The sequence below is a fragment of the Hemibagrus wyckioides genome, linkage group LG06, assembly GCF_019097595.1.
Source record: "Hemibagrus wyckioides isolate EC202008001 linkage group LG06, SWU_Hwy_1.0, whole genome shotgun sequence".
Taxonomy (NCBI): domain Eukaryota; kingdom Metazoa; phylum Chordata; class Actinopteri; order Siluriformes; family Bagridae; genus Hemibagrus; species Hemibagrus wyckioides.
In genome coordinates this window covers 21,302,216-21,317,315 of record NC_080715.1, presented here as the reverse complement: position 1 = coordinate 21,317,315, position 15,100 = coordinate 21,302,216, and the positions used below count along the sequence as shown (strand labels likewise).

Below are 15,100 nucleotides of genomic sequence, written 5' to 3'. Positions count from 1 at the left end.
ATGCCATTGCAACATTTCTGTGATATTTACATAAATAAATGTAGAATCGGTGCAATGATTATAGTAACTTTTTCTTTTAAATTATTATTAATAAGTCTTTATTAACTGCAATATTTAATGTATAAAGTTGATACAGTAAAAATCGCTCTGTGACTTGTTTAGTGAAGCTCTTTCTGACGGTCTATCATTAGCTTTGTAACAAGTTTGATGACATCTGGATGTAGCAAGCAGTCCAGCAGATCATTGGTGGATATTCGGCCACACGTTGCACCAGCATTTCCATCTTCTTCTTCCTCCTCTGTTACACTGATTGCCTCTTCTTTCTCATGTGTATCTGTATGCATGGTCTTTGTTCCCCTTTGCGTGTAAAAGAATGTATTGTCTTTTGAAATGAGAGCCTCTTTGGGGTTTGTCACTAAGGGTTTCTGAGTTAGGTCTCCATGACAAGTTACAGGAATGAGGTTAGGTCCAAAGGGCAATGAAAATGAGGTCACAGGTTCAGCGACAGGGGTCTTCAAATGACCACTAGAGTCCCGCTTCAAAGCTGAGGGACTGGGTTGCTCTGGACATTTGATCAAGTCTTCAGAATGTAAGCTTCTTTTATTCATGTATGCCTTCACTGCTAGATTCAGATACTGCATGTTTTCATCATGTGTAGAGATCCCATCCTTTAACACAACAGCAGACACATGAATGGGATGAATTGTCAATACAATCTTTATCACTGCTTAAAATGCTCTCAGTTCACCTTTTAACATGTACAAATAGAGCTTTGTGAAGGTTATGATACAGTGCTTCGATGTGTCAGTGGTCCTGGCCTTGTTGTCAGTCTGTACTCACAGCTGTGACTGAGATATCTGCTTGTTCTTGTCTGAGCCTGTATAATCCAATAGGCAGATTCCACTCTTTTAGCTATGTGTACAGATTGATGACAAGGCCAGCACCAGTAAAAACAAACATCTATCAAGTCTGGTGCACCCTCTGTGTGTTGATGTTAAACAAATTATTCATTTTCATCTGCATTAATCGCTTATTAAAAATGTTGAGAGATCTATGTAAATGAAATTTTCTGGGGTAGACATGGATCTCAGTGTCATGGTAGACAATGATAAATTCAGGTCTTTTTCCCCCTCACATCACATGCTGTAATTGGTTGTTTATGGGAGGTGGGGCTTTAAGGCATACCTCAGTAGGATTGAGCCAGTTGTCTTTGTTATCCATACTCGGTTTACTCTTTAGTGCACAGATTACGGTCTTGGTCAGAGCTTCTCCTATTCGGGCTTCGTCATCCACCTCCTGCATTGAAACGTGAGTGTGTCACTAAGAGGGAATTCTGGGAGTGATCATGAACATTACTTACTATTCTAAAGCTCTATTGCAAATCATTCCTTTGTCCTTGCAAAAAAAAAACTGGATAGCAGTAGATAGTATACTGCTTGAATGCATTAGTAGAGAATTAATGCACTGTTCATTTACAGGGGTGTCTTCATTCAAATTCAAATACATGTCTATTAACACAATGCAGACAGCACCATGGCATCCATCACAGTGATGCTGCAGATGAAGCATGAAAGGTCTAAACAATAATAACCCATGATGTGATCTTCAAATCATTCAAATACTACAGTTGTGCACTGCCACCTTTATATAGCTGGCAAACAATGGCATAATGTTACAAGAGATGGTACATCACCTTACCATATCAATCCAAGAGTTGACACTGACAGTTACTGGGTCTACTGATTCCACATAATGCCACCAATGTCTTGGGACAAAAAGAACCTAATATAAATGAAAGGAAGAGACAATATTAACAAATTTTGATCATACACTGTGAAAAATATCATTTTAGTAACTTAGATGGCTTCTGTCATGCAGTTTCTTTAGCCTCCCTTCGCTGTTATAATAACATCCACTCTTCTTTGAAGACTTTCCAGAAGATTTTGGAGTGTGGCTGTGGGGATTTGACCATTCAACCACAAGAGCATTAGTATTAAATCAGGCACTGATAATGGTGTGCAGTCAGTGCTCTAGTTCATCCCAAAGGTGTTCAGTGTGGTTGAATTCAGGGCTTTATGCATGCCACTAGAGTTCTTCCACACCTTGATAAACCATGTAATTATGGACCTGACTTTGTGCACAGAGGCACTGTCACACTTGGACACATTTGAGCAAAGTGTAAGGCTACAGCAAAGACATTCTATACAATTGTGTGTCCAACAGTTTGGGGAAGGCCAATTATGGGTGGGAATATAAAGTGTCCCCATGCTTTTGGCCATATAGTGTACAATTAGACACCAACCTATATGAGAGCATACTCATTGGGAGATCTGCCAATGCCACCTAAAGAAAAATGCAACATATGCACTTAAAGTTCACTAGAATGCAACTTGAAGCTACAGACAAATAAGGATTGTATTATTATACTGGGTTGAGTTGAGATCTAGCAGGATAGTGTTAGCAATACAAGTCCATGCAAAAATGGTTCAATGACCAAAGAGTCAATCTTGTGACATGACCATTGCTGTCCTTCGACTTAAATCCCACTGAAAAACTTTGGAGTGAGATGAAAAAGGAGTTTATAAGAGAGGACTCTGTTAGATCTAAAGAGGATTGTTCAAGCTGTATTTGCTTTGTATTCTCAGCAAGCATTATTTGAGAACTGTTGGGAAATTCTTTGTTTTCTTAGAATAGAAAAAAATCATTATAATCTTCAATTACAATTTCTCTGTCAGATTTCTCTCACACTTACAGTGCAAGAGCTAACCACAAAGACAGCTTTCATAACATTTTTTAAACCAATGTTTATCAAGGGTGCCAATAGTTCTGGAACTGATTATAAAATCCTAAAAAAGAAGCACAATTATCCATCAAGACAGTAGGATAATGTTAAGCTTGCAATTAATTTTTACATAACTGTTCAATTCTCTATTTGTTTATAACAAACTCAATAAATATTTGATCAATTTTCCTAGATTTACATTTTCTCACACTGTTGCTTTCTGCAGTGTTTCCAAATCCAACTGACAAATCATTCAAGGTTAATATGTTGTGCAATTTTTCACAGCACAAATCTAGCAGAAACAGGACAAATGGTTAAAGCTCAGATGGGTTTGTGTAGTGTCTGCAGAAGTAAGTCAACAGGTCTGGATTTAGCCAAGCAGAGTAATTCACCATTACAGATTAGTGCCCTCAATCAGCATGCAGGTTTCTGGACTTGTGTGTTTGAACAGGCTCAGAATACCAAAAAGGGATTGCATGTCAGCTTTTTCCTCTCCACTAGTGGGCAGCTGCAGTCTGTCATACTGTTGTAATGTGGGTCTACAGCACTACGTGATATTCATATTCATGGAAGTATATAAGGGCTGGTCAACCTTTAAACTATTTTAGGTTATATTCCTGCAAGCGCTTCATTTTCTGTGAACATTTTTGCCTGTCTTCTTGAGTTACTTAATTGTTACTGTCGGTATTACAGTAATTGTAATTCAGAAATAATATTTCCCCATACTGTAATGGCTTCCTTATGTGCACCCTGCATTATTTATGAACCTCTGCTGTAATCCGATGGAAACTTTCCATTCTGACAACCACAAACTGTCTAGTCTGCTCAACTCCATTTTAAGAAACAGATCCATCGATAGCAAATGTGCAGATACTGCATAACTTTTGGCCGTGTCTTCAATAAGCTCTTGGCAGGAAGGAGTCTCTGGTGTTCCCTGAAGGAATTTTCTTTTGTTTGTGTCATTCTATAAATGTGTATTTATGTGTAAATATCAAGAGGATTATGGTGGATTTTCAACTTTCAAACAAACTTCAAACAAACAGACACCCTCAAAAATATTCTGGCATCCTCCATATGTAAGGTTGTACTGTTTTATTTGCACTTGTGGGCAGTGTAGCTCTCTGTGTGAAAATGGAAATGTACATCTCTGGTCTTCATTAGTATGCTGCGGATCATGCGAGCGCTCCCAGCGAATTCACTAGCAATGTTGAACTGCCGCTAATTGCACTGCCACCATCTCTTGTCTCAAATTGTGTGAGCAAAGAGGCTTCATAAACAGTACAGAATTCCAAAAGTGTGTGTGTGTATTTGGGGGGGTATGATAAACACACATGTACACATGAACAAATGCACACACACATTTTCACACACCCTGTGAAGAAACATGGACACTATATGAAGGCATGACGCTTCTGCTTACCATGCTAGTGTTTAAAATAGAAGAAGGAAAATACAAAAGAAGTGCAAATAAAGTGAACATTTTTGACACTACAGTATAGGTTTACAGATAAAGCCCAAATTACTTTTCTTTAAATCTATTATCATTTTAAGTGAAACTGTGTGCTCCTAGTACAAAATAGCTATCTCTATGTATTTCTGATCACAACTTTGGTTATACATTTTGCTAAAAGCACCCATATACCTTTCCTAGACTTTTCCCCAATTTAATAAACTATTCTGGAATATTACCACCAGGACTTCATTCTCTACCTGCATAGGGTTTTAGGAATAGAATTACTCTCTCCTCTTTCAATGAAGAGTGACACTAACTGATGGTGGTTGTCTGTGAGCTTATGTATGTGGAAAAGGGCAGTTAGTGCTATGTGATGTACCAGTAGCGTCAGTTTGAAAGTTGACTTCCTGTTCTCGGAGGAAGCATGAATGCTAGCTTTCACCCTCACTGCGTAATGGTGGTCATTTGATGAGGCAACCCAGGGAGTGAGTAATGGCTCAATAATTAAGGTTTTGGGTTACTGATCAGAAGGTCAGGAGTTTAAGCCCCTGCACCACCTTTTAGCAACTGCCACCTTTCGGGCCTTGAGCCTCTCTGCTCCAGGGTGCTGTATCATGGCTGATTCTACGCTCTGATCCCAACTTCCTAAACTGGGATATGTAAGGAAAAGAATTTCACTGTGCTGTAACATACAGTATATGTGACAAATAAAGTCTTCTTATGGTAGAAATTGTGTACTCCCAGGCACTGGCATGTTATTTTTGATGACTAATATTTTAAATGGGACTTGATGCAGCACTGTATGACTTCAGAGACTTGGAGATCTTTTTGGGTACATATAGTTATTACTTCTATTTTGACAAAGACAAGTAAGTAGTGCCAGCTGAATTGTACTCACTTCCTTGTGTAAATTAATCTGTTGGCAATCCATTCAAGGAAACTTGGTTAAACAACATGTCTTATGAAGATTATTATCTGCTCCTATAGAAGTCTCTAATGAAATAAAAGCATTACTGCACACATCAGTTGTGTTTACGGAGTGCTTGGAGAAAGATTCAGGTTAATGTTAGACAGAGCATGGCAAGTCAATCAAACCACTGACAATCAGCAGTGAGCCATGTGAGCAATTATCACTGAGAAGGTAACGGCAGGATGCTAGAATAGAAAGAATAGAAGCTAACTAGATTCGCAAGGAATAATTAAGAATATAAATATATTGATATTGCACATCTCTCTGGCACTATTTAAAAAGTTGCTTAAAAATGAATAAACAAAATGAATAATAATAATAATAATAAAGAAGTCTTTCTGTTGTCTTTCTTTCTGTGTTCAGTAAGAAAAAAGAATATTAATGAATAACCTTTTTGGTCTGCCATCTCATGACACTGCAGGAAAAACAACACCAACATCATGTTTCAGACAATTTATTTACTATTCTCAATAAACCATGTTAAAACTGACTGTTTGACCATTTCGAGCATAAATTATAAATGATGTTAAAGCAAACTGCTCTTTACCTGACCCGGCTCCAGAGTGACGAGGTGAGCCCTGGCTCTTCGGAAAGCAGGGAATCGGTGCATGTCAGGACGCATCACATTAACCTGGCTGAACACGCTGGACTCCTCATATGGTATACGTGTTGGGTACATACATTCTGTATCATCAGGAGGAAAGAGATGCCAGCATTTTCTAGAGGGAAGAAAAGATTATTGCTACTACTAATGGCAGCACAATAAAAAGTGAATCAGATTTTTTGTCAGGTTCATTAGATACAGGTAGATCCAAAAGTCTGGAAAATACTTCTATATGGCATAGATACAATGTTTTTTTTTGTCTAATTTAACAGAAATTATAATTGCTGACATCAACATAGTAGAAAAGTAGAATCCTTCCATGACTTTCAGAGTTTCCTAGTCTTTGGTGTGTCCCTGTTTTTGCTTTAACGACCCTGTGCACAATGACGAGCTGGCACAGACTCTACAAGTTTGTGTAAAACCTCTGATCCGTTTTAGATCAAATCCATCAGAGTGTGGTTTGAACTCATGCTTCAGTAGAAGAGATTAGACATGAGGAAAATCTGACCTTTAAACAATAAAGCATTTAACATGCACAATTTCACACATTTGCTTACGTTTAAATAAACAGAGGCCTTGAAATAGTATGTTCAAAATTCTGAATATTTACTTTCCTTGGTATAAATATTTGAAAAACTCAGTTATTTCCAATTTCTATATATTTTAAAAATCCCAGATTCCCAATGTGGTCTCAGACTTTTGAACCCCAAAAGCTTTAGTTAATGCCCGACATCAGAATGAAGAAATCTTTGTAACTTTGATCATGGCATGGTACCAGATGGGCATAGTATTTTAGAAACTGCTGATCTCTTGGGATTTTCACACACAACAGTCTCTAGAGTTTACACAAAAACAAGAAACTGAGTGATAGTTCTCCGAGTGCAAATGACTTGTTGATAAGAGTGACCAAAGGAAAATGTTCAAACTGGTTGAAATCTAGAATAACTCAAATAACTCACTCTTTACAACTGTGTTGAGCAGAAAAGCATCTCAACATGCACAAAACATCAAACCATAAGTTTGATGAGCTACAACAGCAGAAGACCATGGCTGGTTCCACTTCTATCAACCAAGAATGGGAGAATATCCTGGCACCCCATACTCACCCATACTAGAAAAAAAAACACCTGGGCTTTTTTCCCCCAGTCTTCAACTGCCCAATTTGGCTGAATAGGCCCAGATTCCTGTTCTTGGTTTTCTGCTCTTGTAGCCCATCCACCTCAAGGTTTGATGAGTTCTGCATTCTGAGATGATTTTCTGCTCAATACAGTTGTATGGCATGCTTATTTGAGTTACTACATCATTCCTGGCAGCTTGAACTAATCTACCCATTTTGCTCTGACCCTCTCTCATCAACATGGAGTTTGGTGCCAGATCTTCCAATTAATGGTGCCAAATGGCTGAAAGTACTTTTGAGCATTGTCTTAGAAACATTTTTAGAAAATTCTGAATGAGTTATCTGCTGTAAGTTATTATATAAAAGCTTTTACACAGACTATACATAATCTCAAAAGCAGCTGGGACATCTATTGCAGTACATCATTTCTGATGTATTACCTTAGTTCTCTGATTCAGATTTTACACTCTTTCTTCACATTCTGTAAAATCTAGAAAATCCATTAAAATACAGGAAAGATGTGGTGTTTCACTAAGGCAGACAACTGTCAAGAGATTAGTCCAGACTCCTGGGCTTCCTCTGTCAGAGATATACAGCTGTTCCTTGTAATACGGCTCTGTAATGCAGTGCAAGAGCCTCTTACAGCTCAGCCCTTTTACCCAGCTTTGGTGAAGGAGACGACTTTTCTTGTTTTGGAATAAAATAACTCTCCCCCTCTGAAATCCTTTTTCTTCTCTGCTAGCTATATTGTGCTTTTTCCCCCTCATAGTTTAACCATAAATCTAGATCAAACATGACCGTTGTAAAATATTCATTGGCAGAGGACATTTGTCCAGTATTAGCACTAATAAGTGTCACACAGCATGAACTGTAAGATTCAGCTCTGTATCATTACCTGCCTTGAATCTGAAAGACAAGATTGTATCCATAGGAGTCCAGATGACATGGAGTGTTGGCACCATTTGTACCAACCCAAAGGGTACTTTCTCTCCCATCAAGGCCTGGGTAGCCAAAGTCAGACCACATTATATCCTGCAACACACACATTTGGATAAGACTTTCAGCTTAGACTCACATTTGTACTATGAATGCTTACAAAGCTGAAATAAAGAAGTTAAAAGTTATTTATTTATTACTGAATTAATCATTACATAATTTGATTGCTGTAACATTTTTTGCATAGCATGTCTGATCTGCTAATATATTCCCTTTACGATAAGAAGGGAAAAACCTGTGCTTGAAGATGCTGCCCAGCAACCTGGATAATGAATCCATTAACAGCCGAGAGACTGTAAAGAGCACACTGAGCAACTGAGGTTTTCAGCAACTTTTAAATGGCACTATTCATCATTTAAGAAAAGCTGATGTCTGCCAGTCTCACAGGCTGGGCTTTGGCAGGATTGCTGTCTCAAAAGAGAACGACAACAGCTCACAAGCATTTATTATCATTTAAAAAGACAGAGAAAGCCTGCAAGAGCCACCCATTCAGGTCAAAGTAACCTTGTGGCAAACTTTAAAACAGCTTCTCTGCCATTACCATCTGCAGTCTGACTGACTGAAAACAAGAGCTGGGCAAAAACGCACCCAGTGATTTATTGCTCCAATTTAGTCTGCAAGTCTGTGTGTTTCCAAAAGACTCAAAGGATGCTTTGTGTGGAAGTTCAAGCAATAGAAATGCACATACATAGAAGACGAAGACGTTATAACAATAGGAATTGATAAATGCTTCATGTTAGATAAAAACACAACCAAAGTTTATTCGATAGAAAAATCTGTAAAGGATCATCTGCTTTCTAATTGTGCGAGTGGTTCACAAAGCTCAGGCAATGAGGTGCTTCTCCTTACATCTGTGACAATTACTACATAACTGACTAATCACAATTGATTAGGACTATTTCCTACAATTATGTAATTAAACTTGCATTTATAAAATTCAAAGAAGAAGGCTTTAAAAACACTTGCTCTGGATAAGGAGGTCTGCCAAATGCAGTAAAGGTAAATTTCATTTATATCATGCTTAATGTTAGATTCTAGACTTGGTTGTCAGTCAATACTCATTTGAAATTATTTTCTTGTTGTAAACAAACCGCTGTACCACTGCATTTTAATTATTATTCTTGATCAAATGCTTAGTTTTCCGTTCTGTTCTATTGCTAAAACAATATTAGATTTAGTAAATTAGTACAGAACAGTACAATATTTGATTTACTTTCATAGATTTTGCCATAGTTCATGTTCATTGTCAAGAAACCTATTTCTGTATAAAAACATTTAAATGCAAATTATTTGTACTGTATCTTCCCTGAGTGTTTTCAGCATTTAAAAGCAAACAGAATTTCAACATACTTAAACTCTATTCTCAGTAGAAATGCATATTATTAGACTAAAAAACTGGCTCATACTTTAGTAGGGGCATCAATTCAACAGAACACACAAGTTATCATAAGTGCATGTTTGAATGAATCCAGTTTTAAAATAAAAAGTAAGTATGTTTGATTTGAGATGTAAGATACTGAACATGGTGTGTTGATGTACCTTAAACATGGAGATCTTTTCCTGAAAAAGAAGGGCGATATACTTGTAGTCCGCATAAGCCCAGTATTCTGAAAGGGGATAGTCAGCAAATGGGCCTACAGAGGCATCATCGCTACCACTCGTCCAACACAGGAACTCTGCAAGAGTTGCTTCGAGATATGAACACTCTGTCTCAAAGAGAGGAGCTGGTGAAAAAGCAAAAAAAAAAAAAAGGTGCATGTAGACAGAGGGGTTGTTAGCGAAAACTGCCATTGAAGTGGCCTCTGCGTCAATCTGTTCATTCGGAATATTACAACTTATTGATTCGGCATGATGTTTGAATGAAATGTCCTAACATTACCTCAATCAAAAGTGCATTGCAATGACACAAAGTTTTAATCATCCACTGTGCAGTGCTTTTTGTAAGTGGCACAAAATTGCATCTTGGTACACTTGATTTCTGTCTGGTTCAGAATGAAAGGAAAATTGACTGAGCAGTCAAATTAAATAACACAGTATTGGACATGTCTACCATTGTTGTGTAGAGGGAACAAATGATCTATCTCCTGCCAGCGCTGCACACCAGGACACTTTTCAGCAAGCTCTCTGAACCCAATATTTCAAGCTTGCATTTTTTAAAACCTTGCAATATTAAAAGGGTTTGCTCTACAGACATGTGAGAATTGTGAGTACATTACATAGTCATAAATGACAGAATGTAATACTGGCACATTATAATATACATTTCCCATAACTACAATGTTCAAATTAAAATGGCAGCTTTCACTGACAAATTTCACATTGCCTTGACTATGGGGAGAAAAAAGCTTTCAGTCTATTTAGAGACTATAAATTACATTGTAGGCACAGGACATTTTTACATCTCCGTTAGAAATATTCATCCATTTATCTTCAGTAACAACTTATAATGGTCACTGCTATTCCAGCATACTGGCAGTGAGGCAGGAATACACCCTGGATGGAATGCATATGGACATACCAACAAATACTGCCTATGTAAATAAGGGAGCATAGGCCATTATTACATTACACCTAATTAAAAAACATAGCACAGAAATTCACAGCAACTGTATGACTGCATTTGAGGCCCTGAGCACCAGAACCAAAAGTTTATCAAGAGCTCTGTCAGACTACTGTAATAAAATGGACTAATATACACAAATGATAAACAATGTGAGTGATTTTTTTTAACCTTCTACACTACCTAGGGACCAGTTTAGTAATTTGTCATAATGCATTTAGGGTGGGTCAGAGAGTGAGTGAGTGAGTGAGTGAGTGAGAGAGAATGTGCCAATATTCTTGGATATTGTAATAAATAAAAAAAAAACCTATAGTTGAATTAATTAATTAATTAATGTAATGGGGTCTGCATATGCCATTTCATTCAGGTCTTAGTATTCCCAAATGCAATTACATGCAAAAGTTGCATTGCTTTCTCAATGAAAAGCCAATTATCTTTATTTTCCAAATTATACACAAAAATCTATTACAAAACCTTATAAATATTTTGACCTCTTTCATTTTATTTTGTCTTTATAGTACACAACATATTTTATTGTCTGACATAATTGTTGAGGGAATTTATTTCAGTTGAACAACTATGAACTACTACGTATGCAACTGAGCAACTCCTTACCCTTCTTTTCACACTTCTTCCCAACACGAAAACGTACAGCCTTCTCTAGACAAACTGCCAGATGTTCCAGAGTCCAGTCCCGTCCTGGCCAGTTATCAGTCATGTTGATGAAAACCGCTGGCTTGTGCAGAAACCGCATGATCCTACGTGCTTCGTCTGGCCTGAAGGGCTTAGTGGCCATATCTGCAGAGGTCACTGAACAGAAACACAGTTTTGAAGGTTCACATCAATCGAACCACACATGCCATACACTACTGCACAGTCTCATTTGCTGTGACATTTCCATTACACTAGTTAGCAAGTCTCAGAGACTGAAGTGATTTACTCTTTCTGTTCATCTCTTTATAAAGCTGTAGAATTCTCAAATCTGATTGGACAAAAGGTGTTGATTATTTAACAGAAGCTTTGACTAGAAACCCAAAACGCAAGTTTATAATAATGCGCTTGTTGTAATACTTTACTCTTCCTATAGTAACAACTCATTTAGGAGGATTTATATGGTGCATGTGCTACATAATTTATTAATGAATAAAGTAAGCAGAAATAATGCATTGTTACGTTAAAATACATATAAAAATTTACAATTCAATTCATTAATCTCATAAATTCACTTATTCTTGTTAAATTGCTGCAGTTTGATGACCGCTGTTATAACTTCGTGGTCTCACATCTGGCTCATTTACACCACCCAGATGTTTTATTCCTGAATTATTTATCTGAACAGACTCCTACAGGTTATGAAGCGAGTTAAACTGGCTAACTGATACAATAAACGCACACAAAACACCAATTAAGCCAAATTTAATCTTTTAATACCCGTTTCTATGAATTCTTCTATTTAAAGCCTAAATTCATATAGAAAAAAGTCTTGTCTATATATTTGCATATGAAGAACAACACGTGGTGAGAGAATGATCATGGCCAGCCTGAAGACGCTTCGAGCTGCAAACTACAGTATTTTAACTACACAAACACTCGCTGTTCTACTTTTCACTCTGCATAAGCTTTACATGAACTCAGTCACACAGTTTAACTGCACGGATCTCAAACAACCAAAACATAAAATAACACAGTCTCACAATATAACTAGCAGCTAGACATAAGGACGTTCACTCAGCTTCCCAGAAAAAAGTACTCTCTGTCCTGATCTGGCCATGTAAACAAACTCACGTGAGAGCTTACAGTGGGGTTTTAGAACAGCCTCAAAAAATCGGACAGGAAGAGAAACTCCAGCCATTCGGGCTCTGCCATGATGGAGGATGTCCTATTAATAAAGGTCTCCCAGATCCAACATGGCGAACGGAGTGGTTTCAGTTTCTAAGCTGTGTCGTCACGTCCGTTTGTAAGAGCCGCATGCGCAGTAAAGTAATAATGCTTGAAACTGCCATCAGCTGTTGTTTACGTTTGTGGAATCGACCGGTGAGGAGATGTTTGTGTAGTTTTTGTTTACTGTTTCAACCTCGGACACTTCATTAAACTACGCAAAGAGAAGGGATTGCGAGTCGATTCAATGGGTGCCGTGGGGAGCACCGACGGGGAGAGGGACCCGTTGCTCGGGCCGAACCAAGCGGAACCGAGGATCCAGCCAGTGATCAGCAGTGGCAGGGTGTACAGGCGGAGATGGCTGGTGTTGATCTTGTTCTCACTCCTCGCCTTTTTACAAGGGATGGTGTGGAACACATGGGGCCCCATCCAAAACTCTGCCAAGCATGCTTTCGGCTTCGCATCTACGGACATCGCAATTTTAGTCATTTGGGGACCCGTGGGCTTCATCCCGTGGCTCCTGTTTGTGTGGCTGATGGACAAGAAAGGTTAGTTATTGTGTTAATACGATGTCAAGCAAAAGCAGTCAGTGACTCAGTTTGTACTGCTTTGAGACTGAATCTGTGCTTATTGCTAATCTGATTTTCTAGTTGTGTAAATAGCTTTGCTCCAAACTGCACAAGATCACTAGATGATCCAGAAAGTGCTTCCGGGATTTCAAGTCGAGTCATAAGGCTTTTATTGTCATTTTGAATATATATATACATATGTAGCCGACAACGCAGAACTAGGGCTAAAGAGTAAAAGAAAAATGAACCAGTTGACATTTAGTTTAACTTCTCCATCTGATTTGCAGCATCCTGGTGTCATGTGGTACAAAACTGGCTAAGAAATGGCCGAACACCTCCTTTTTCCAGAGCCTTTTTTACTTCCTAAAAAAAATACCAAGTTACCTCAACTTCTCCATCTGGTCTCTCAGAGTTTCTGATTTGCGACAGAGGAGTTTCCTTTCAGAGAGTCACACAATCACAAAATCACACAACTCTCATTGAATCTTTATTGCAAGGTCTCATTTAATCAGTTTTAAGTGAGTACTACAAGGGATTTGATTTGAAAGAGAATCACCTGATGCTGAGCAAGTGAGACTACATTTATGTATGGATAAAGTAAAGATGCAGAAGTGCTTTTAAAATAAAGATCCTTGGGGCAAAAAATGGTTTATAGGTACAGAGATTTATGCAGGCAGACACATACAGATACAAATAATGCAGGCTGGTAGAGCTCAATGTCCCATAGTATACATCAATCTGGCATAACATTATGGGCACTGACCTCATCATGGCACCTGTTAGTGGGTGGGATATATTATGTAGCAAGTGAACATTTTGTCCTCAAAGTTGATGTGTTAGAAGCAGGTAAAAATGGGCAAACGTAAGGATTTGAGCGAGTATGACAAGGGTCAAATTGTGATAGCAAGACGACTGGATCAACTGCAGCTCTTGTGGGGTGTTCCCGGTCTGCAGTGGTCAGTATCTATCAAAAGTATCCTTTAAGTCCTTCAAGCCCTGTGAGTATTGTTTAAGTCCTGTAAGTTGCAAGGTGGGGCCTCACAACTTAGAGGACTTAAAGGATCTGCTGCTAACATCTTGGAGCCAGATACCACAGCACACCTTCAGGGATCTAGTGGAGTCAGTGCCTTGACAGGTCATGGCTGTTATGGCAGAAAAATGGGGACCAATGCAATATTAGGCAAGTTATGTTATGCCTGATCGGTGTACGTTATTTACTATGGACCTTAGACTCCAGATATTGCCACTGAGCCACTATAACACCTAATACTATAAGGTAAAGTCAGTTGTCCAGTGGAGATTATCAGTGCTAAGTCAGGGTTTTTTTGTTTTTGGCGTTTTGACCAAGCATAGTTACAGTGAGATTCTGTGTGCTCTACCTATCTGTCTTTAACCACATTATACAGTAGTGTTTATAGAGTCTACCCATTACTGTTATCTCCTCTCACCTGACAGGTCATCTGATGATCCTTTGCAAATGACAACACATAAACTTTAGCATAAAATGTATGAAAACATAGGTTAAAGAAGATAAGTTGTATAAGTCACATGGAGATTTCATAATCAAAAGGGTGTGATTTCTCTTTTAGTCCTTCTCACATATACCCTGCTCAAATTTGTCAGCAGCCTGCACCTCAACAGTCATAAATCTTGACAAATAATGTATTTAATGACATAAATAATTATATATAATTTAGTTTGTATAATATCTCCAACAAATTTGAACTGAAACACTACATACGCTTTATTTAAAATTGCCCATAATCTGAGTTTATAGATAAACGTTTTTCTCTGTTCCGGTTTTGCGAACATCAAGAATTTTTACAGGGAATAAAATAAGCTAATGATTGGTAAACATATTAATGAATTAAGATCGTACAGTTTGAAAACTAGCTATACAATGTTAATATAATCATGCCACACCATTTTAAATGGTTCTTTGTAATTGGTTCAAATGTTTTTGTATAAATCATGCACTTGTCTGTCATCATCACGAAACTGCAGGGGGTTGAAGTTAATCTATTCTGTATCATTCTTTTTCCTGATAGTATTGTCCACATATTAACATGATAAAACTTTTTGTGTGTAACCGAGACTGATCACTCGGACAGATGTTTCCACAGCTGCTTATAGACTTTTAGTTTGCAGTGAAGTTCCCACTGCAGTACACA

General features: G+C 37.9%; 2 protein-coding genes across 5 annotated transcripts in view; one reads left to right on the top strand and one right to left on the bottom strand.

Moving 5' to 3' along the window:
* Nucleotides 1-81: 81 nt before the first annotated feature.
* Nucleotides 82-12,394, bottom strand: hspbap1 (hspb associated protein 1). Of its 4 annotated transcripts, none has more exons than XM_058391576.1 (8): nt 12,280-12,394; nt 11,098-11,292; nt 9,462-9,646; nt 7,822-7,958; nt 5,753-5,924; nt 1,699-1,782; nt 1,186-1,296; nt 82-668 (listed from the first exon to the last, which is right to left on the bottom strand). In XM_058391576.1, exons 1-8 carry the CDS (start codon nt 12,332-12,334, stop codon nt 159-161), a joined length of 1,449 nt encoding a protein of 482 aa, XP_058247559.1. In that variant the 5' UTR covers nt 12,335-12,394; the 3' UTR covers nt 82-158. The 4 variants fall into 4 exon arrangements, with proteins under 4 accessions (XP_058247559.1, XP_058247558.1, XP_058247560.1 ...); XM_058391575.1 differs by having other exon boundaries at nt 12,268-12,377; XM_058391577.1 differs by having other exon boundaries at nt 12,177-12,308.
* A 61-nt stretch (nt 12,395-12,455) lies between these two features.
* slc49a4 (solute carrier family 49 member 4) overlaps nt 12,456-15,100 on the top strand; it is a 40,526-nt gene continuing 37,881 nt past the window's right edge. Inside the window, exon 1 of the mRNA XM_058391580.1 lies at nt 12,456-12,908. Within this exon, the coding sequence (XP_058247563.1) occupies nt 12,608-12,908 (301 nt within the window). The 5' untranslated portion in view covers nt 12,456-12,607. The remainder of the gene's footprint in view (nt 12,909-15,100) is intronic.